Below are 24,218 nucleotides of genomic sequence, written 5' to 3'. Positions count from 1 at the left end.
TCGCCACGAGCGTCGCTCGCACTTAAAAAATGCAGCCAGGCCAATGTTCCAGCTCCTCAACAACATAAACTTTGTAGACGAGTATCGGTGACTGTTCGTATAGACGTAATGCGCACTTCAGGCAGCGTGCATATATATAGTTAGTGTCCTATCTCTCTCTTGCTATTATTACTCCCTTTTCACTTCCCCTCTCCTACGAAGGGGAACAAACCAAACGTGCGTTTCGATAGCCTTTCCTCGGTTTCCCGTCGGCGCCTTGTGGTCTATCTATACGTTGTAAGGGCTGCCGAACTTTACTGTCGAACGCGCGCTTACTGTGATATATTGCTGATGGATTTTAATGTCAATGCTATTTTCGTAGCATAAAGCAGGTTGACCTTGAAGTGGAATGCCTTTTTACGTCGCTTCCTAATCAAATAGCTGAGAAGCCAAATTGTATACAATTGTCGTATACAGGGGGATAATTTTTAAGTTTTATGGAACTTTAAAAAATAGCCTGTTGCAGATAACATAATTCTAGTCTTCGTACTGGATTATTCAGATAGGCGGACATTAATTGCACGAGAAATCGAAACATATATTGGAATGATTAACAGAAATCCATTAATTATCTTTTGAATTCGTTACTTTACGGCACAGATTGATATTTACGAATTGTAGCTGGTGAGGTTCCGAGACGTATCTACTTGGAATTAATTTCCAGAATGTCGCCAGTTTCGATCATGCGCCAACAAACTTGCCTTAAAAATGCACTGTTGTTCCACCTACCTTTATTTACAAAACGCTCCTTAACGCAGTGAAGCACGAAAAGTAACTGGAATGCCCTTGTATTTCGTTCCACGCTTTGGGTAATGGTATTTCAAAACTGGTGTCATCCTGGAAATTCATTTCAAGTGGATACGTCTTGCAATACTCCCTGGGTACAGTTCATGAATTGCAATATGTGCCGTAAAGTAATTAATTAAGAACCTAATTAGCGAAATTTCGCTATTTCGTGAGATATGTATTTCGATTTGCCGTGCTGGTAATGTCGGCTTCTTCGAATAATCCAGCTCAAGGACAAGAATTATGCTATCTGCTGCCAAAGACGATTCCTTTAAAAATCCCCAAAACTTAAAATGACCGCCCGGTATATCGTTACGGAAAAGCAACCACGCACAGCGGATATGACGTTCATTGGTCAAATTGTCCCCGAGATATATACTTAATGTACAAGTCCCGAAAAATATGACAGTATATTGTTGCAGTATGCTTAAGACCCGTTCACTAATAAGCCAATGGTGCTGCATGGGCTTATTTCCACGCCACTTGGGGTTCTCTGTGGACGTTTTGTTGTCTGCTCTTATCGGATCGAGTTCCTTCCTGCACGCAACTACCTTTCACTTCAGTGAGCGCTTATGGGAAATCTCGTGAAGTTCGCTGAAGTAAAAATTCGCACTACAGGCGAATAACTTCCGTAAGCAAAAGACAATTTCTGAGTATTTGCCTGTGCAAAATTCATAGTTGCTGTCCTAATTCATTCAGGTCCGTAACTGACCTGCTGTTTTAATGCAAAGACCACAGACGGGAACCTGTCACATGCAGCTGTTCGCGGCGCGTAGGCATTGCTTATTTCCTGAAAAATGAACGTGCAATCCCGCCACGATAAATTGCTCGCGAATAGCTCTGCAGCCAAGAACGCGTTTCATCGGCACATCCGGTCGCGGTAGCTTCCGCGGTGCGCCATTAGCGACACAACCTTCACGCCCGCCGGCGTGTGCGGCTCGCGCACGTGGGCGCTCCACTTCGATCTCCCGGAAAAAAAGGAGAGCGCCCATCGCGGGGCCGAAACCAAAACAAACCCCTTTGCACCCCGTGCCGTGGGTGCTCTCCCCGTCGCAGGAAAAGAGCGCGCTTTTGTACGCGAGCGCCATCTCACGGCGCGCACAGCGTTCTTGGTGGCAGCGGCGGTGGCCTGGGGCACCGCAGCCCCGCCCGCCCTGGGCCCTGCCCACCGGACCGGCCCGCGCCGAGATGCCTGCGTCGGGCCACGCCGCCATTGGCTCGCGCGCCCTCGCTCCCCCTGTCCGGACACGGGCTGTCCGGATAAACGGGGGAGAGGGGACATGATGGCGCGCGGAGGAGGGGGGGGTGAAAGCGAAAAAGAGAGGAGAGGTGCGGTAGGGGGGGGGCTCCGTTCCTCCCCCCCCTCAATTCCGACGCCTTCTCGAAGAGCGCCTCGCCGCGGCGGCCGCTGGCGGCGAAGTCCGCGCGGTCTCGGTCGGACGGCACGGAACACGTTCGCGAGACGAGAACGACGCTGCAGCGGCAGCCGGGCCCTGAAGTTGCTGCGCGCGGCACGAGGAGGCCAATGGACGCCGGCTCTCTGGGCAGCTGCAGCAGCGGAGGCGGCACGCCGTCGCCGCCGACGCTCACGTTCGGCTCGCCGGTGGCCACCGCGCACTCGCCGTCGGCCCGCGGCGGCTCCAGCCCCAAGTCGGGCCTCGGCTCGCTGACGCCGACGCGCTCGACACCCGAGAGCCCGCTGGGCGCAGCTTTGCCACCGCCCCCGCCGCCACCCAAGCAGACCGGCTACGGCGTGTTGCACGCGCTCAACGGTGGCCGCGCACTGTACGGGAGCATGCGGCCACCGCCGTCACCGCCGGGCATCCCGTCGGACGCGTCGGCCACCGACTGTCGCCTGATCGACTATCGCGGCGCCAAGGTGGCCGCGTTCCTGGTGAGCGGCGAGTACCTGCTGTGCCTGCCGCAGGCGTTCGAGCTGTTCCTCAAGCACCTCGTGGGCGGACTACACACGGTGTACACCAAGCTCAAGCGGCTCGACATCACGCCCATCGTGTGCAACGTGGAGCAAGTGCGAATCCTGCGCGGACTGGGCGCCATCCAGCCCGGCGTGAACCGGTGCAAGCTGCTGTCGTGCAAGGACTTCGACGCCCTCTACAAGGACTGCACCACTGCCAGGTCAGCGAGGCGTTGTGCTCTTTTCTTTATTCGGTGTTGGTGCACGCTCGCGAGCTGTGTAGAGAAGCCGCGCGTCGTGCCTCCGGGGCACCACGTGGGGGGAGGGCAGGGGGGGGGGGGGGCGAGAGCCCATCCGTCGCGTCCCATAGAAGCGCACCGCTCGATATGCCACGCGTCGCTGCATTCGCATACTCGATATCGATCGTTGTCATTGTGAATCATTGGAAGACGACAAGCTTATGCACTGTAAACATCTGTGATCGGGGTCTTGGGACAAGCGAGTAAGAAATATTGTGCGAATGAAAACGTGAAACTATAAGCGCGGCCACTCCTGTTTTCTCGTTTTAACGCGCGTGCCAGCTGTGTGCTGCCTGGATCTACAATATGAGATCAGTGGCAGCCAGGGGCACTACAGCTGTTATGTATATTGTGCGATATTTAGAAAGCGTCTCCTGCTGCCAAGCCGTGAACGTTTCCATTGTTGCTTCGGCAAGTCTACCGATGTCTACTGGGATGTCTACCGACGTCTAAGACATCTATATAACGGGAGGCTCTGCGCCTGTGTGTTCTTCCTTAAGATAACGAAGCAACATTTCTGCGGATAATCATGCACGGAGGCGCAACGTTTGCATCCTTTACTCGAGTCCTTATTATTTCACTGCACTGTATAAAAATCTCAGAAAGATGTTAACTATACTCATGGCTGGCGTCCTGTCGAGAAGGCTGAGGAGTGATCAGCGAAAGTGCATAGTGATTTCCCACCTGCACGAAAGCATTGCGTGCGATCTGTACATATTGTTTTGTCAGGCACTTGGATGCTTGAAGCGGAAACACCAGCTGCACGCCGACGCTAACAGGAGGGATCTGCTGGTTACTTTCGCTGTAATTCTAATCCCCTTTCACCAGTTTCAGCTGTGTTGACACTTACGACCTGCCAATAAGCAGCGCATGACTGTTTCGTGCGTGAAACGCATGTCTTATTCTGACGGGCGTTTGAAAGTGATATGGCAAAATGGTGCAAAGTGATATCAAGAGCAAATGCCTGCAGGTGAAGGAACAGAAGCTATTTATGTATACAGGCTGGCACAATGTAAGTGCTCCGGCGCAGCTGTATGCGCGGTGAAAACAGTAAAATCAAAAACAATTGGAAAGCAGGACAGCCCAACGCCACTGTAGGCTGATTTTAACAGTGCAAACTACATACACACGGAAAAAGAAGAAGAAAAGAAAGAAAATAAACAACAGACAATGCAAGCGCTGACGTTCTGCACACGCAAAACCTTCATGTCGGAAATACCATGCGTGTACATACTGTACTACGCATCCTTACAAAAGGCATGGCAACAACTTTGTGAATAACCGCGGATGATAACTATTTATTTTCTCGCTCCTTGAGTCGTGTGTTCTCTTAAATACTCACAAACTACCAGCGAGGTGGTCTTTAAACTTAATTGGTTGATTTATTTGCACGAAATTGGAAATGTTGACAACTATTGCGTCGCCGGCTTCTCCCCAGAAGGACCGCGTAAATGCAACATGCTATTCGGATTAAAAGTAAACAGGTACATTACGGAAGCTGTCGCGTATACTTCATATTCAAATGTTTATGGGAAGTACTGCTCTATATTCAGCCTACAATAGTATAGGGCTGCAAATCGGAAACTTTTTTAGCAATCCAGCACCTCTCTTTCTCTCTCTTTTTTTCGCCAGTTAGTATCTGTTACCGTCACATCTGCTGAATGAATTCAGTACGGTATGCTATTTGCAATTCAATATATATATATATATATATATATATGTTCAGATATTTATTTGGGAATGACAGCCTAAGCTGGACATAAAGCGGTAATTCTCCAAGTATTCGTGGATTCAGCACACGAACAGTACATGAGGTGTTGTTGTAACTATATTGTTTCTGCCTCCTTCACAAACTTCAGTTCCTGCTCGAGTCATTGAGAAATCGCGTAAACTGTGCTGCGAAATGACCAACTTTGCGCAGTTCTGTTATTCAGTGCATTGACCCACTTATGTAGAATCCGCGATCGTGACCCCGTGAACTCAAGAGAGCCAAATCATATACACAACACAACCAAAACCAGTCGTTGGCTATACACATATACTTTATTCAAAACGCTATAGGCTACCAGAAACTCGGTATATGTGGGATTAGTTTTGTCCCAATTTCACCTGTATTCACAGTGTCGAAGAAACGCGTGCTACAGTTTGAGCTGTAGTTTTATCAAAATTGTTTAGCTCAGTGGTTTTTGTTTGCCTAAAGATCGCTTTCTACCATTGTTCCGTATTAGTGGGTGCCATCGACTGCAGGCAACAACTGCAGCAATATGTATATCTATAGGACTAGCGCTGCTAAAACTTGCGCGTCACCGGCTTTACTCATCAGTTCTGTCAGAATTTAACAGACTCGGCTTTCTTTTATTTCATTTTATAGATTTGAATCAAGCTGATCACTTTAAATAGAGCACACTATTCGCAGCCTATACATGCGCACAGCATTTGTATCGGCGAATTCGAATGATGGATGATGTACTCATGCACGCGCATCTTCATCGGCATTTGTCTTCCGTTTCTACTTATCACCAATAAAAATGCACTGTAAGTTTAAAGAACAACTTATTGTGCCGCAGAAATATAGGCGGCAAATGAATCAGCTTGAACTGCGCACAAATATGTGGTCGCTCTGCAGTATGTGACATATGGTATAAAGGTATAACCAGCAAACAGTTTGTTATTGTTTACTGTTTGCTTTTTGTTTGTTTGTTCTTCGCGTTTGATTTTATTCATTTATGCAGTATCCGCAGCAAGCTATACGTTTTATAACGAGTGTGTCGTGAATGAACCATGTATATTGAAAAACTCCGCTTGTCTTCCGTTTTACCGCGGATACGTGCGTGACCTCAGTATACGGCTTTCACCCGAAACACGTGTCATCTTCGATTCTTTCACTCTGATTCATGCAATTAACTTTGCCGATGGCATCAGCGTTCCTTCCTTTTCTTTTTTTTGCCTTCTGCTTTCTTTGCGTCAAAACACGATGACCTTTAAGAGATGCTTGCGGTAAACGATTATCTGAAAGGTAATCAGTTGAAAGTCAATTTACCGAAGGGTATAATAAATATGTTATTAATTCAGAAAGAATAAAATACGAGTGACAACAATTGCTCGTTGTATAGACCCAAGATTATGGCTTTGTACCTTGATGTTGCCTATATGGCATGCAAACGTAAATGTAAGCAAAGAGCGAGGGCACCTATATATTGTTAGAATAATCGTATCTATTCGAACATTATTTCGACATAGGGCGCACGAAATGTTAAGCTGATGTTCTGCCTATTATTGAGCTAGCACAGTTATATTGTCTTCCATGATGGTCCTTGGTGATTTATGACACGCTTCCGTTAGAAATCAAGATTTCTTTCAAATATATCGTCATTGTTATCACAATTGTTTGCACTTATTTATATTAGCATGCAGTTGAATGTCTAACTTAGTCCGATTGACTAGTACACATTTCTTAAACTTTTACAATTTTATTTTTATATATAGAGCTTTGTTTACTCATTTTAGTGCACATGTTTTCTGTTGAAGCTTTTCGAAGCCTAATAAGATGAGGCCAGTTTTCCTATGATTGTCAGCCTTTGAATTAACTGGCCAATTACTATAAACAACATAACCAATCTCGGTGAACTGTAAAACGTATCAGACCATAATGTTCCTGTCCAAATCACTATACCATTCGTTCCTTTTTATGGATGTGTACGTAAAAGATCTTGGTATATTAAGTGCAGTTCGCGAAGTTTGTCGTTTGTGGGACTTACGGGTGGTCTTCGTGTTTCTTCGGGAAACTGTTGCTTTGAGAAACTTTGCTGTTGCACGCATCTTTCTTTATTCTGGTTTGCGATGTTAATTCGCTTACCGACGTTTATTACTGACATTGTGGCTTATTGCAAGAATGTCTTGACGCCATTAGCTTGTCGCGAATGGGCTTTGTCGCTAAGATTGTATGGCATATATGTTTTCCACGTTGCTTTGTGCAAGCCTCAGTGCTTTTCTGAAAGTAATAAATGTAATTTATATTTTGCTTCTATCTAATGTATGCTTCATGGGGATACGCTTTATCATCTTTTTTTATTTGTCTTCATTCCTTTCTTTCTTACATTCTTTGATATCGCTAGTTGTGCTCACATCTGATCAGCTATCTTGGGCAGTTCTGCGTGTGCTTTTGAAGACAATATTGGAATTCTTGATGTCTGGGGGGGGGGGGGGGGCACAAGCTGACAATGCGTGATGTTTCTACAAAAATATTCACGCGTCATTAACTTGTAGCAATATTTCTACATCCTGATAATATACCATAACTGTACATTTGGTTTACGCTCTGAAGTACTCACTGAAAACACGTGAACGCGTGCGCTTAACTATAATGTGCGCGGTCGACTACGACATCTAATCGAAGATAGTTTGAAACAACCATGCAGCTGCATTTCCCTTCACCAGTAGCTTCTGCTTACGTTGCATACTTCAAGCCTTCCGTCTTGCATTTATTCCTGTATTTACAGTGCTCCCTTCGTATACTATAAGTGAACTATACTTACATACATGCTTTAGCTAGCTGTATAAGCTCAAGCTGTACTGTCTCAACCGAGTTTGCGTGGTGTACGGTTCACACATAAGTGCTCTTTATCGCCTGTCTTTTATGCACTGTCATCTTTCCGTACTTCATTTATGACGCTTTTGAGGTCACTCGGGTTCAAAACACCTCCGAGTCTTATGGATTTCATTACTTTTTGTTGGAAATCGCGATCATGAGCACGTTGCGCTGTCCTGCATGCGACAAAAACTTCGAGTATATGTGCACGCTCTTCCCCATCAGCTGGCTGTGCACAGCGAAGCGGATATATACACGCAAATGCATAGACGATCACATGCGTCCTCCGCACAGCCGACTTCTTTCCGCGTCCGCGTGAATCTCTAGCTCTGGATGGCCGTCGAATCAGAGCGACTCGTCCGCACCACTGCGCAACCAGCGAAGCCGCGGGTGCTTATACCCGTGTGCATATCTCAGCGCCAACTTGAGTCGCCCGCTCGACAGAGCTGGCTGCCTCAGCGAGGCAAAACAGCGAAGCACCGCATGCAGACGAACCAAAAAAAGGCGTGGACAGCGGGCGCGCACGCAAGAGGCTTCGCGCAGACGCGTTCGCCGAAGCTGTATTGCGAGAGAATAGACGCGAGCTCCTCGTTCTCGGATTAGTTAAGCTTCGTTTACGAGTCCGCGGGGAGTGTGTGTAATTAATGGAGTTGGCGATTGTTAGTTGTGCCCTCGGCACGTATGTACTAAACCCGCCAACACCCGCCCGCACAGCAGGCGCGCTCGCCGAGTCTTTCGCCACCGCATCTCCGGGCCCGACGCCGAGACCCTGCGCGCGTTTCTCTTTGCTCGCGGGGTTTGTCACTTCGCGTGTGCGCGGAGGGCCCGAGCCACCGTAAAGGTTTTAGAGCTCGGCGCCAGCTCGTGCTCGGCGCCGGCGCGAGTGAAGCGATCCGTGAGGACAGATTCGAGATTATACGAGAGATCCATTGTGGTGCTCTTTGTTCTGGCGAGACTCGGGTGCGGGCCGGCGAGACTCTTACTATATACGGGCTCAGTATTACTGTATAGAACGAGGAACGCGAGCTTCCAAAAGTGCGCGTAGCATAGGCCTGCATATAGGCCCTGCACGCAGCGCCCTCGCATTGGTGCGCGAGGAAGTTGAGGAGGGAGCGGAGGTTTGATCGCCCCCGTGCGCACCGCTGGACGCTTATCGGATTAGCGGACGACGCTGTCGGTAATGAGGAAGATGGGTTTCGGCGCTCGAGGGGGAGGAGTGTGCTCACAGCCGCACGGTTTTGAGCGCACACGCGCGCATTTGGAGTGTGAATTGCGCTGGTGTGTTATGCGCTTTATCTTTTCGTGAGTGCGATGGGGGGTATAAAGGAGGGGGGGAGGGAGCGCTCTGCGAGTTGAGAGAGCCGCAGGCATTATCGCGGTTCCACGTGGTCCTGCGGCCACTGTAATGAGCTTCTTTGTGCTCTCATATATACTTGATCGCTGGTCTGGATCGTCAACTATTGCTTGCTGCGCGAGCCAAGATTAAGCCGCCTGAGAAAAAGAAGTAAAAAAGAAAAGATCAAAAGCTTGTTGCACTGCATGCAACATACACTAGCCGTATAGTACCATATTTACTAATATTTTCGCTTCATTCCACAGAATGAGCAGCGTTTTTCTTGCTCTTTTTTTTTTTGTATGTATACATGCACAGATCCGTACCAGGAAGCTCGCATAACCATTGGTCTTGCGTGCACAAACCAAGTTTTCTTTTTTTTTTTTTTTTTGCACCCACTCATGCCTTGTGTGACGGGGAGGTCGCAGGATGATGGCTTCGCACGTCTACACTTACTATACGAACAACCTCCTTTAGCCTTTTTGTGATTGAACACTTATACAGTATACGTCGGTAGCGCTGTCAAGTATCGTCAAGGTACGAATGTTAATAAAGTCTTGGCAAACGTTCCTGTGAGCAAAGAAAAGGGACACCTGATTTCTCTCCCATCCAACATTCCTATTTCTTTAATACGGTGGATCATCGGGTCGCATATACCTGTGTGTAGGGAGAATGTGTAAAAAGATACCTGTTTTGCGAGGCCGTGATTTTGGACAAAGCCGAAATTACGTTTAGATTACGGCACGCGAACAAGTCTGCATGACAGCCTTGATAGAACGGAAGCGATGACTGGTAAGCTAGATGGCAGATTAGACATGCAGGGTGCATGCGATGGAGGTGCAGCGTGCGCCTCGTGAGTTACGATTCGAAAGTTCCGCGTAATTATCGAGTCGAGCAGCCGACGGACAAGGATATGCGAAAAACCATTTGAGGATGCTCGCGCATCGAACATTATCGACACGCTTTTGGAACGGCGCCACATCATTAACTCGCTCGGCGCAGCCTTCTATATACTGCTCGACAACGTATACGCATAGACACATTGCTCTCACGCGCTTGACGCTTCATATGTGTACGTGGTGCGCTCGCTGGTCTTCAAGGGTGGACGCCTGTCTCTCGACCATAGGCGGCTGTCATAGCGCAGTGACAAGGCTTTATCATAGAAAACTGTTGTCGCCTTCGCACACTTACACGTGCGCACGTCCTTTGACGCCTCGCTTCCCACGAAGGCGAGTGCGATTATAAATACAGCTACGCCTCGTAGATTTAAAAGCATGCAGTGTGGTGCAGGCAAGAGCTGGATTATTCGCAGCTATAGCAGGAAGTGTGCGGTTCACTGCGTAATAAATTCGTGGTAAAAGTTTATTTCGAGAATCTTCGGAAAGTCTATGAACATTTGCCTTGGAAGTACATATACTGTCTATAAGCAGTTTATACATATAACGTGCCCGTGTAGTCCATAACTGTTCATAGATAATCGATGCATGCAAGTTCACGTGCTCATAGAATGCCTAAACGTCATGTACACACGGCGGCCTATATATATGTATATATGACATATATTAACTTCTGGCATCATATAAGCTCGCCGGTCATACGTTGCTGAAGGGCAACCTATTTCACTAAAGTCACATTGTAAAAACTATGTGGCTGAAATGTCAGAGTGAAAAGGACAAGAAACATCCCCGAAAAACGCAAATCTCTACAAAATGGTATATGTGTTACTCAGAGGACAAGTCCTCAGGTTGCATATGGTCTCTTTGTAAACCGCGTATTTAATACACTGCCGTATGCCTATCACTTTCAGGCATGAATTTCACTTGTGCGAGGTGGGTGGACGAGAACACCCGTAGGAAAACGTATACATAGCGCATGATTCACGAGGTACCCGCTGCGGGATAGCTCAGTGGCTATGGCATCGCGCTGCTGCACTCGAAGCCGTGGGTTCGATCTCCGCCGTGCATGGTTGCGGAATGCAAAAAAAGAAAATTGTGTATTCAGACCAAGAGGTCAAAGTTAATACGAAGTCCCCCACCCCATGGCTTGCCTCATAATCTGATCGTGGTTATAGCACGTAAGAAACCTAGCAATTTAATTTTCATCCACGAGGCGTCCATGGGTAAGTCTTTGAGCTGCCTAATTGTACATTTGCATACTACATATAAGGAGAGTTTCGTGATTAGAAGATGTGTGGCCTATATGGCATCACTTTGCCATGGATGTTGTTACTCGTGAGTGCGTGGACGCAGTCTGGAGAGCCTTCTATATATACGCGACTTCTTGCATTATTATTTTCCTGTTGTCAACCGCTAACGACCGGCCAATCCTGGTGATAAAAGCAGGCAGAGTGCCGCTTCGAACCGCCGACGAGGCACGAAAAGGAAACGAAATACAATCATAACATTGCGCAGACCCAGCTCTCGCGCTTCCACTATAGGCTGTACGGTTTTACAGTGAACAAAAGTGTGCGAGGAGATTCCGACTGCATGAGTAAGCAAATGGCTTGCGCACTCAGAATGCGCACCTGCGTTCGTGTTGCGCACGGTAATTCAGCTGGCAGCGCGTGTCACCGAGCGCTGCGGTTATAGCTTCGCGACGGCAAAAAGGGCGGACAGCGATCACAGCCGCCGCTGACGACAGGCGAGGTCCGTTGGCTTCAGCTCGCTCTCACCGCACCGTCGACATTGACGCGCCCTTCCGGCCTCCGGCGGCAACCGTGGAATGTACATGTGGACGTCAAGACACCGATCTACACGTTCGCGCCAAGTCATGTGTTTTTTTTTCCCTTTCCGAGAACCGCGTGACGTCACGTTTGGCAGAATATACAGTCGAGACCAACAGTTTTCTAGTCTGTGACATGTATCCTCAGCGCTGCCGCAAGCCAACGCGTGCTGGAATAGTTTCAATGCGTAAGCGTTCTAGGGCTACTTCTCTCGGAAATCTGTCCGTCCATCCGCCTGTCTGTAACCCGTGACACGATGTGCTCCGTACAGGTATACACGAGGTCCTATGAGGATTTATATCAGAAGGCCTTATGAAAACGCATATGACTACTGAGATTCGCGTATCACATTCGCGTTGCATATCTACATATAGGTATATACATGATATATGACTGGAAAGAATGCTTGCTCACTATCTGACAAGTCCCATTAGACAGCTTCCGCAGCAGTTTTTACACGCCAGTTTTAAGACAATTCTTTCACCCGTTGTTACCACACACGTGGTAACAACCTTGCGATAATGTAACGGAAGTTTTGCCAGGTCAACTCTATAATTGAGTCTTCAATATGCCGTGTTATTTTTTTCTCCTGATGAGTAGAATAAGGGTTGTCGGCGGCACATGCTTCGATATAATATTGCTCGTCTTTGGCGGTGAGTTCGTGTTGCTCACTGTTCAAGCACAAACAACAGCGTGGGTGAACCACAGAAGCGCGGGATGTGAGTCGCCTCGTTGGCTCAGCGAGTACATAGCGAGATCAATTACTTGCGAAAAAGAGGAGAAGAAGGTGAGTGACCAAGCACGCTCTAGCCTGCTACTCTGCAGAAGGAGATGCGAGAAGGAAGGAAGTGATAAAGATAAATGATGATGATGGCAGACAAAAATTTGCACACTACGTAACTGTAAGCCAAATACAGTATACAATTTCACTAACACATTATTCAATATGGCACACAGCGACAACGCCGCACATTTAGGGAGGTGTGAATGGCTCGAGTAATTGTCCTTTAGGACATCGGTTGGTTGATGTTGCATGTCGGAAAGGAGGCCATGCCTCGCAGAGAAATTTATGTTGTCTATATGTTGTATACCTATATAGATATCTCGCATGGCGCTTTGACTTTTAAAGACTTGCCCTTCTGGCTTTAATAGATATTCCATGCCATAAACAAAAATTGCTAACAGACCTATATTTCCCTCGCTCTTCTGTGGTCCGTATACTTCAAATTCGGCTGCTTGAGGAAAATGTATAGATAATGACGTACAAGAACTGCAGGAACTTAAGAGCACATGATATCTATAGACCCTATAAACATGTAGGGCTTTCTGTAGACTGACAAAAATGTCTTTTCGAGGGGCGCTTGTCAGGAGCTTCATCCACTCCGTTCCATCATTAAACTTACTCGTGTTCTTGGTGTTGAAATGCTTCTCGATGTAATCTTGCCACCACGATTTTCGAACAGCCTCTGCGTGGTGGACCTGTCCACTGCGCACGCTGCGGCAAAAGCTTTCGGAATCCGATAGGAACGAAGAAAAAAAAATATAGTTCAAGATAAATACATTACATAGCGCTTTAGCGTGCGTAGCCTGAAATGCAGGAGTGCAGTGTGGCTGGCACCCTCCCTTGGGCTCAACCAATAGAAAGGCATTACGAGAAAATGAGTGCCAATACAGATGACAATATGCATGTTCTCGTCAAGCTGTAGAACGCCCCCCCTGACCGTTAAGTGCATGGCTCGAATAGCTGACAGCAGGTATATATACAGCCGCAAAACGCGAGTAGCTCCGGCACGTCCCTCCTGTCGTTGCATCTATAGAGGCCGTGCGGCGAAGCGAGGTTCTCATGCTCGCCGTGATCGCAAACGAATTGCTACGAACCGCGAAGCGGCCCATATCGCTACGTTGTGTGGGGACCCCATCGGTCATCTTTTCTGTGCGGTCAACATTATGCACGACTACTAATGCGTGCGCGGTCCGAGACACATGCTCCGCGCAGGTATATGGAGTTCGTCTCGCCAAGAACGCCATCCGTATAGAGTCCGTGGCGCGCGTTCTTGGCCGTCGTGTCTATACTGTGCGTATGCGACGCGCTCGTGAGTAAGTAAGCGCACCTATACGCGCGTATGTGCGCTTTGACTGCGCGCGTACTCAAAGAGATGTTGAGAGAGGGAGAGGGGGTGAGACGAGAATGGCGAGCACGACTTTGACCCCTGGCGACCTCTAGAGGCGCAGGACACGTATAGGTCATGAAGTTCTCCCACAGCAACGGAGCTGGCGACGAACAAGAAGAAGAAACGACCTTCCCCGGGCATATCAGCTGCGGTCGCAATAGAACGCGTGCATGTACATTGCCTGGACTGAACGAGTGAGTGTACGCATGTAGTACAGCACACCTATAGAGTACGGGCGCTTCTCTCGACGGCTGGAATGGTGTACGCATACCTGTTGCCGAGGACCGTTTCCGATGTTCGGGCTAGCTTCGGGTAGAGCAACGTCGCCCGAGCACGATTCCAATAGAGAATGACCCTGTGGCGTTGATTGAGCACCGAGGGAAATGAAAAAAAAAATAATAATAATACGAAGCGAAGAAAGCGCGACTTCGCACACCAGTTCGTTGCTCGCTGTAAGGCCTGCGTGTAGGGCATGTGCTGAGAGACGCCGCGGCCGACCGTGAGAGAACACGCTTCACGAACGAGGAAATTGAATTGACCCGTTCCCACTGATCTTCGTCACGCAGAAACAACGACGAAGCGAACGTGTAGCGAACTTCAGCGGCGAATTAACATGTCACGGTATTATGCCTTGCAGGTGTGTACGTTCGAAAGACGGTTACGATGGTGGTTGTATAGCGTTCGACGCCTGAGACTCGAAATATATGGCTAAAAGAGATAAGCAATGTAGATCAGCACTGCTGTCTCTGAATCGATGTGGTGCAACAGCAGAAGGCTCTCTCTTAGCGGTCAACGCCGTGTTCTTAAAAGATACCATCTTCCTTGCGATGCACACAACGTCGTCCTCATTTCCTACAATATATAGTGTCCCATGTGTCCTCCGAAATGCATGCACCGATGCTTCCGCTCTCGGAATCAGTGTGGGGCTCAATACCACACACGAATTACCGAGCGTCAAAGCTGCGCTATAGCGTTGTTCATCCTTCTTCTACACTTTCGTGCCCCTTTGGCGCTTGGTAATTTTTGCATATACGTACATGCTGCAGCCGCCACATTTGATGGCCGTGCCGCGCCAGGCATCCAAAGTGCCTAAAGTTTTCTACTTGCATAGTTTTGAGGTATTTTGCATTCAATGCACAATTCTTTATTTGTTTGTGCTATTTGCCCTCCTGGTCTTCCGTGTATTATAAGAAAGAACGTACGCCGAACCAACGCACATGGGGGGACCCACGTGATGCAAAAATTTAGTGAATAGTATGGTATGAAAAACATTATTCAGGTCCTTCAGGTCGCGCTAGTTCTCTAACCCGAAGCGGGCCGCTCGCACGTCAGCACCGAAAGGTGTAGCCTCTCGGCCGCATCGCGGGCCCGATGGACTGCCCATGGCTGTTCTTCTAGTTCGGGGCCTACGGAGAGCCGCGTCCCAGCGCCCTTTGGTGTGGTGCTTGTCGCTGCGTAACGTACACCTGTGTTTGTTGTTGCGGTAGCAATTATGCAGATACCCAAGGTGCCTTCGCCCCGGCGGTGTAGCTGCCGTCGCTGCCGCCTTCGTGCTGTTACGCTATACCACGGGAGCGGCTATATGGAGGTCTCCAGAGACTCGAGAGACGTGCAGCTGCGCTTGGCCGCAAAAACGATGAAGCCAAGTGGATGCACATGGATGCACTGTCGCGCTCCGCTCAATCGAATCTGCAGCGGGGCCAGTGGCGCAGGGAAGCCTGCCTACCGCGGATGACGTCAGCGTTGCGTTGCGCTAACACTACAGCGTTCCTCCTGAGCAGCTGTGTGCATATACCACACCGTGTTGCGTACGCACGCAGTGGTCTGAGCGGAACGGACGGTGGACACGTCGAGCTACGAACGCCGACGGTTTTCCGTTGGGCTCATCCCGTGCGCCACCGGGGTGCAACGCCTGCAACACCGCTGGCGTCGCTCCTCGTGGACGCCTTGCGAGACGCCTGCAGCGTACTCGGCGTCAACTTTACTTGGCAGTGGAACCCTGAACTAGGAAACTCAAACGCATCCGCTTCTTACGAGCCCCGAAATAGTTCCTCAGTGTCACTCATAGCTTTGATGTTTCCTTATCGCAATTTACGTTCTCTATAGTACATTCGCGGGCAACTTTCTATAGCACTTAAAGGAAAGCTACGGAGTCCAACTGTGCACAAGCAAGAGATCTCATAGAAATAGTTCCACATTCTCGTCTGCGCAAGTTTAAGCTGGGGAACAGAAAACACAAACATCTTATTTACTACAGCTAAATACCCAAAATACCCAAGACCAAATACCCCACCGAATCTTAAGTTCGACTTATTTTTCTGCTTTTCTCTTCCGCGTTTGGGCAAATGCGGAACTGTCGCACGTGGAAGCTGCACTGGTTCAGTGTCCAGGACTGCCTGAGACGATGCATACGCAACGCTCATTAACTGAAAGCACAGCCTCTGGCAGTCCGGCATTGTCAGGGACGGATAATTGAAGAGCAACCCCCCCCCTCCCCGGTATCCGTTTCAAGAATACAACAGTCCTGTCAAGCTATGTAAAATGCGCAGTAACACAGGAATGTGCAAAAGCTCTGCCGTCGTAGCTTTCCCTTCAATGCCTCAGAAAGTTGTCCACGAGCATAGTGAACTTAATAAATTAGAAAACACTCATGAGCACAGGATGTCTACAATACACGCAATTCGATGCCATCAGACCGCACGATGCCCGCATCCTGACAAAAATCATTATGGAGATTTAGTCGTGTTTGTATTGACCTTTTGCTGCCTCAACCTTACTTTCTACTGAGGTGCAGTTGAATATCGCGCGTGTTTTTGCAAGTGTGGACAAGCTACGCGTGTACTATTCAATGCCATGACTATGTACGCCGGGTGTCATATAGCCCATTCAGTCATGGTGTCAACATTTGTGGACACGAATTCCGTCCATAGTAGCAAGTATAAAACCATGAAAACTGAGCTGCAGGTCGAATGATCCCTCTGTTTACACAATGCTGCTGCAGTTCACTTCAGACTGCAAAGAGAGAGAGAGAGCGAGGAAAGGGGAAAGGCAGGGAGTTTAATCAGAGGGGAGATCCGGTTTGCTACCCTACGCTGGGGAGAGAGGGGAGGGGGACTGCAGAGTTACACTACGCAAACGTCCACTTTACTAAAGGCGCTACCATGTCTGACGGGACGTTTGCCGTACAGCGCTCCGTCCGCAATGGTGAAGTCGTAGTTTTTCGTTCGCCGTTATGCCTGCAGCCAATATTTAAGCGCATACATGTGGTTTGGGCCGACGATTCAAATTGTTTTGTATATGCATTAAAAAAAATGCGACAGAGATGAATGTGCACTAAGTCGGAATTTAGGTACTCTCAGTTACGAGGGCTCGTTAGAAAATAGAGAAAAAAAATCTTCCTGCCATCCTCGCTTTTATTCACGAGAGTGTGCAGTACCTTGAAATAAAATTATGTGTTGAAAAAAGATTATATTACTTCGATCCACTTATCCATCGTATACATACAGTACATTTTGATTGCTGACTAATGGGAATAGACTATATACCTCTAAACTCCAGAGAATAGCGTTGTAGAAGTCATGCAAACTGGCAACATAAACTTTTCTTTGGGATGGGCGCGATCACGTGGTGGGGGGGAGGGGGGGGACAACATTCTGCCGGCCGCAAGGTACGCGCTCCTCCCGACCGGACGGCTGGCTCTCTGTGATTACGCCAGTGGCGTTGCTGGTGGTTCCTTCTTCTGCGCAACGCGGAGGAGGGAGAAAAAAAGGCGCGCTCCATTTATCACTATAGAGAGCCGTGCAGAGCGGAACCACCTTGTCGTTAGCCAGCCGCGCATTGGCGGCCGATCTTATCGACGCCGCAGCCGCCTCTTTGTTTCTCCACCGCGAGGGGCACGCATGCTGGCTGTATAGTACTTGGTCCCTTCGCGGTGCTACAGGAGAACGTGTCTCTTTGCAGCGTGGCCGCGTCTTGCTAACTCTTTCTATTCAAGGTAGTGCAACGCGCATTGACTAGCTTCGTAAGTCGGCAACCCGGCCCGGCACCAGAACGGCACGAACGACATGGCCAGCGTATAGTAGTAGTCAGATGCGATAAAGAGCCAGTAGCGTTGGGACGACAATATTCATTCGATGTTCCTTGCCTACTACTACTCGGGGCATCGTGCTTGCGTGCTTGATTGGTCGAAAGCTTGTCAAGGTTCTGGTCACTCTCAACACTGGTGGTGCTGTGTCGAAGATAGAAATGAAAACAAATATATGAAAGCAGAGATGTTAGGGGCAGAATTATCCGGCTTGCTCCTGCAGCGTCTGCAGGAGGGTGTACGGACATGGAAAGATATATGTGTGGCACGAAGACGGGGATCGCTACAGCAGGGGCACAGTTTTCGCGTTTATGAGTATGACTGGTAGCGTCCCAGTATGGTTTGTTTTATTGTTGTTATTGTTGTTGTCGTCGTCGTTGTTGTGTTGTTGTTGTTGTTTTTATTGTTTTAATGCAGGTCAGTGCGAAACCAAGTTCTCACAATCAGAACACTGCACGTATTGTAAAACGAAAATGTTTCCTTCAAACCTCTGCAGTGGTATACATTATCGTACGTTCGCGTTAAGCAATCTCTTAAAAAAATCTTTAGTTTGCCACGCTGGACAAGTTCGAAAACCGTCAGCACTCCTGTCGGTCAGCGACGTCGTCCTATGTGACAGTAAATGTGTGGCACTACTTATTTTATTATTATTTTCATTTTTTGATGCGCTGTGCGACCATGTGCGAATGGCTTTGGCTGTGAACTTTACTAGGTGCCTCACCATGTGTGAGAAAGCAGCTTCCGCCTTCCCATCTTGATTTCCTACGCCTTCAATATTTATGCACACTCTTCTTGCCCAAATGCAAGGTAGCCAAAGTGACATTTGTTCTCGTTAACCTGTCTGTCTGTCTGTGTCTGTCTGTCTGTCTGTCTGTCTGTCTGTCTGTCTGTCTGTCTGTCTGTCTGTCTGTCTGTCTGTCTGTCTGTCTGTCTGTCTGTCTGTCTGTCTGTCTGTCTGTCTGTCTGTCTGTCTGTCTGTCGCCACGCTTATTACATCGCTTAATCAGGCTAATCACAAATATTACGCTTAATTTTTACCGCGACAACGAAGCAAGTAACCACAGAAATATATACCACCTCGTCTATCGCGAACATTATTTGAAAGTAATTCACTCCCAGAGCTTCGTCAACACAAACTCTCGCGGGATCAAGGAACTGAGAATGGAGGCGACACAAGCAGGCGGATGTCATGGTCGATCCGCGGTGTCGCCCGACCATCTCGGCCCGCGGCACATCGGTGCAGTGGCTTTTTTATTTTTTTCTTCCTTTCTTTTTGTGGAGGGGGGGGGGGGCAGCGGCGAGAGACAAATAGCGCTGCGGCCATTTCCTCTGCGCAGCCGCAGCGAACGCAGGCCGCGCTGCGTTGGCTGCGTTAATTCCGCGAGGCGCTCGCTGCATCCGTTCCCAGGCTTCGTTGCCGAACAAACGAGCGGCCAGTGACAGCGAGGACAGTTCCACTCCTCCTCCTCCTCCTCCTCCTTCCCTCTGTGTGCCCGTGTGTGTATGTGCGCGTGTGTCTCTGCGATACCGCATGTGCAGTTCGTCTGTCGTCGAGGCCCATTCCGCGACCGCCAATCGACCCCTGCCGGCGCTCAGCGCGACGCCAATATTCACTCTTCCTCATATACGAGGGCCCACTCGCAAACACACACACGTGAGCCGCACCGAGCGGAGCGGGATGCTCGCGGAGCACAGCCCAAGCCTGTACTCCGGCGCATGCGTACTCTGAGGCCCGTCTGCTTCTGTTTACATCCTGCGCATCTCTGCTGTCTTCATTGGCGAGCTATAACTCCCCTCTTCCCGTGTGCCTTTCGTTCCTCGCTAATGCGAGCTGGCTGCGCATGCGCGGGATATCGGCTCTGTATAGTGGTGCTTGTGGCGAGTATTGACCTGTGTATATATAAGGGTTGAAGACCGCGCACATGGCGTGCTCGTCATATTTAGGACAATCTGTAATGCGGCCTGCGTGTATAGACTGTGTTTCGCTGTTCGAGAATATTAAGAATCTGCGGTTAATCTAGTGTAAGCTGAGTCAATGGAAGGATGGAGGACGAGCTTCCGTGTCGTGGAGCCGGATGTGATTAGACGGACAGCAAGCGAGCTCATTGTGGCTGGAAATTTAAAAAAAAAATAACTTATTACGCCAAATTTAGTTAAAATACATGTATTTTTTTTTTTTCACACGCAGGGCTCTGAACAGTCTGTGGATTTCTGGTGTAACGTGCGTACAAGCTTGAGAATAGCATGCTCTTACGTTCATACTATATAGTGCATCTAGTTTTCTTTTTTAAGTGCGCCTGGTCGTTTGTAGTAAAGGATCAGGCTACACTGCAACGAAGGCTAAGGATAAACCTTTCCATGCCTCAAAGCGCTTAACTATTTCGACGTCACTTGGTACTGGGCATACACAGCAAGCACATGCAAACGAAGCTATACGAAAGAACGCGCATCTTCGCGAACGTGTCCCGATTCTTCTTGAACAAAGTAAATATGCAGTTTGCCTTTGCTGTGCAGTAGCGCTAACAAGACTAACGGTGAAAAATTGGGACAGGACAGAGCGCTACCCAACTTTTTTCCGTTAGTCTTGTCAGCGCTAGTAACTATGTCACAGCAAATGCATGAACACCAGCTAGCCCAACTTTCTGCATTAATTACTTTAAAGTTTGCTGCATGCAGTGGAAGGTCCGGATGCAGCTTTAAACGTTTGACTCGGTATATTCGATATAACACAGCCTCGACGCTGTAGCGCAGGTTTCTCCACTGCTTGTTGTTCTTGAAATGGCGTTTCGCTGCTCCTTCCCTTGTGCTTTCGGTCCCTCGTTCTTTATGCGAACCTGCCTTGCTCGTCGTTTTCTCGGAGCATCGGCACGCTTGAATTTAAAACAAACGGTCGAAGCGTGTGCGAGCGTGCGTGCGTGCATGCGTGTGTGTGTGTGTGTGTGTGTGTGTGCGTGTGCGTGTGCGTGTGCGTGTGCGTGTGCGTGTGCTCAGGAGTACTCAGCTACTATTGGATATACCCTCGGGAGAAAAGTTTAGATGCCACAGCATCCGCAAAAAAGTTTGCGTTACTTCTAGCGCAGCGGTGCAACGAGAAGTGTCTCAACGCACTGTATTGGTCAAACAGATGCACTTGGATGTTACCACATGATTTCAGCCTGCGTGCCTAAGCTGCGAAGAAAAAAAAATCGATCTTTTTTTTCTTTGCATCTATGGTTTCCATAATTTTGCTCGCTACTGTAAATACGCGAAGTCCCTCTTCTTTTCAAAGTTGGATGGCACCAGAGTTAAAGCACCCCGTACGTGCAGCCCAGCATACAACAATGGAATCGCTAGCAGTAAAACGGTGTCATTTCGTCACTAAATAGCGACACCACAGGTAGCTTCACTGCAGCGCCATAACAGACACCCGAAACATCGGAGGCAGCTGTGTATCTTTCCAGTGAACCGGACTCAACACAGACAAGCGCCATCTTAATGCTTCGCGCATGCGAAATAAAAGGGGTTTCGGTCGGACGCTTTTCGTCCGCGTCGGTGGCACGATCGAAGCTGCCCGTGATTCGAGGTGACTGGCCAAACATACCCTCTCTCGGCGCGCCGTTTGCCAAGTGGGCCGTGAGTTATCGCTTCGAAGAGGCTTGGCTTTTAACGGTAACCAAGGCAACGCCTCGGCGGCACGCACCTCTATGCCCCGCAAAGAAGACAACAAACAGCGAGACGCGAAGCTATATAGGTATAGATAGATAGGAGAAAGCAATAGTAATTGCCACGGCGGGCCCAGCCGCTCGTTAGGTCGAGGAGGGGGGCGCCTCTCCTCCTCCCCTCTCCTTACCTCCTTGCCCCGAGATTCCTTTCTCTCACCCTCAAAGCCCAGTGCGGGCGCGTTGTACCATCACCCTGTCGTACCCTCTCTCGCGCGTTAGGTCACGTCCTCTCCACAGTGCCCCTCGGCTTGACCTTCTCCCCTCTAGAACTTTGCATATGCGTTTCTTTCATTCCTTCCTCGATTTATTTAGTTTTATTTTATTTTATTTCTTTATTACGCTTCCCTATTTTAGCCTGCCCTCCAGACCCGGCCGGCGAGCTCCAAGCGCACAGAAAGGGTTAAGCGAGCGACCTCTGCAAACCGTGTTTCCGACCTGCGGGCGGGTGCCAAGTTTTGCGCGCTCGCAACTGACAACACCCCTATTTAGAGCTGCTCGAACGAATTTCCGTCGCGCATCTCTCTTCACCCCCTGCTCTGTTCGGCCTAGCTCGCATTCGTAATGCCGTATTTCCTCTTCAGTTTTCTATTTGCGAAGAGGACAGGCGCTTCCGCGTGTCTGTTTGTTTTCTTCAGGAGTCGATGGATGACCACGGGCTTACGGTTGATAGAGGGGCTGGGTGGTAAAGAGCGAGACCGTGCAGCCAAGCCTGTTACCAAAGCTAACAAGAACGCGGAAAGCTTGAGACTGGTGCTTGCGCCGTGTTGTGTACCTCCTCCAAATGGTAAGCCGCGTAGCGCCGAGCCGTCCCAGCGGGTTGGCTGCTTCGTTCAAAAGAAGGCGAAGAAAAAAAGTCACGAGGGCTGGGAGCGCAGTCTGCCGAATGAGAGGTGCGTTAATTATAATAGCGCACTGCGTACTACGTGAGCTCGATTAAATCTTGCAGCGATTGCAGGTGTATTCGCATTGTGGTCATCGGCGTTTCACGCGCTATTGCATGCTAGGGCCCTGCAGAACTGTATGATAGAAAATGACGTTATTTCTTACCGCCTCGCAGGTGCTTCATTCATAGGCTTTACTTCGCAAACTATGAAGAGCATAACTTCGCAAGACGGTTCTTGGCCTCGTTTGGTGAAGGTGGCGAGTGGAGGGCTGTGCTGTTTAGCAACAATGAGAAGGGGAAGCGCTTTTGCGATAACAACGCCACCTCAACAGCTTTTCATATTACTCTGCCGAAATTAGAGGCCTTCGTAAGCTACCACTACGCACCATATATAACAAAAAAAAAAATAAAGTGTGCAGCCCCGCTAGTGCGGTATCACTAGAGTGTCATCCATGCCGATGATCGCCGGGGCTCTTATTCATTATCGGTGTTGTTGTACGTATCGAAACACGCGCCAACATTTTACGCCAAATGAGGCACCTCTATCCGCGCACGAAGCGCCTTCGGCGCGCCAAGCGTCTGTGCTGTCACACCGCATAAATGCAACCGCACGGGGCATCGCGAAACGGGAGCACGTGCTCCGCAAAGAGCGGGCGCGCGCGCGCGACCGCTTACGTCAGAGACGGCGCGGCGCTGAGCACCGGCAGGGGGTTTCCCCGGCCTTCGCATTCAATCGGCGTCTACGACTGCGTCTGTGAGTCTGTCTCTCCGTCTGTACGTCTGTCTGTGCATTTCCACTGCCGACGGGCGCGGGAGAAAAGCCCCCGTGTCGCCTCCGTCTCCCGAGCGCGCGAGTCGTCCTCGCGCCGCGCGGAGGTGGAAGAGCAGGAGCGAGGAGGTGGAGGCAGTGCAGGGGGGAGGGGGTATAGTGTAGAGGCCACACAGAGGGAATGACGACGGCTCGCGAGCAACACGTGGTTTACTCCCGACCACAGCGCTGAGCCCCGGGGCTCGAAACCCAGGGAGGGGAGGAGGCAAGGGGATGGGGGGGGGGGTAGAGTGGGAGCAAGGCTTCTTCTCCCCAGGCGACCGTGGAGCAGCGGGGGGAGACTTCCGTCTGAATCACACGCTGCTGCCCGTATATCGACCGGACGAGACTCGGAATGGGATTTGGAGACCGCCGCTAAACGGTTTTCGTTTCCTTTCCCCCCCTACCGCGGAGACATCCCGCCTCAGCTCCGTCCCTCCCTCCAGAGGGACGGAGCTTCTGCCTGAGCGCAGCGTCTCCTCTTCGCTGTGAGTGTGGCGAGAGAGAGCTCCGACTGAAGCTCTCACTGTATTTCGATTTGGGGATCCCCGACCGCGCTCGCGACTCTCTTTTGTGGCTGCGAGAAGTGACGAATGGAGAGGAAGTGTGCTGCTTAAAACCAGACGGAGAGTTTGCCGCGAGTATTCGTGGGGTTTGTGAGTTTGCTAGACCGTCCGGCTAGTTTTGTTGATTCGTTTGAGAAAAAAAAAAAAAAAACGACTTCATTGTGGAATCCTGGACAACTTGATGTTCATGTGCGCAGACCGTGCTAGATGTGCTAAACGACCCTTGAATCATATTGGAAGACACATCCGTGTCTTCCTTGTCACATGCTGTACAAGCTCTTTTCAGTGTTTAAGAAAATTTTCCCATTGTAAGTGCTCATACC

General features: G+C 49.4%; 1 protein-coding gene across 3 annotated transcripts in view; it reads left to right on the top strand.

Moving 5' to 3' along the window:
• Positions 1-2,220: 2,220 nt before the first annotated feature.
• The window catches only part of LOC126537031 (dachshund homolog 1-like), a 245,232-nt gene continuing 223,234 nt past the window's right edge, over positions 2,221-24,218 (top strand). For all 3 annotated transcript variants that reach the window (XM_050184144.2, XM_055073657.1, XM_055073656.1), the window contains exon 1: positions 2,221-2,961. In XM_050184144.2, coding sequence (XP_050040101.1) covers positions 2,351-2,961 — 611 coding nt within the window. In that variant the 5' untranslated portion in view covers positions 2,221-2,350. The remainder of the gene's footprint in view (positions 2,962-24,218) is intronic.

Source organism: Dermacentor andersoni, chromosome 4 (genome assembly GCF_023375885.2).
Source record: "Dermacentor andersoni chromosome 4, qqDerAnde1_hic_scaffold, whole genome shotgun sequence".
NCBI classification, from domain to species: Eukaryota; Metazoa; Arthropoda; class Arachnida; order Ixodida; family Ixodidae; genus Dermacentor; species Dermacentor andersoni.
Note: the sequence above shows the minus strand (reverse complement) of the source record. Positions and strands in the feature narration are given on the sequence as shown.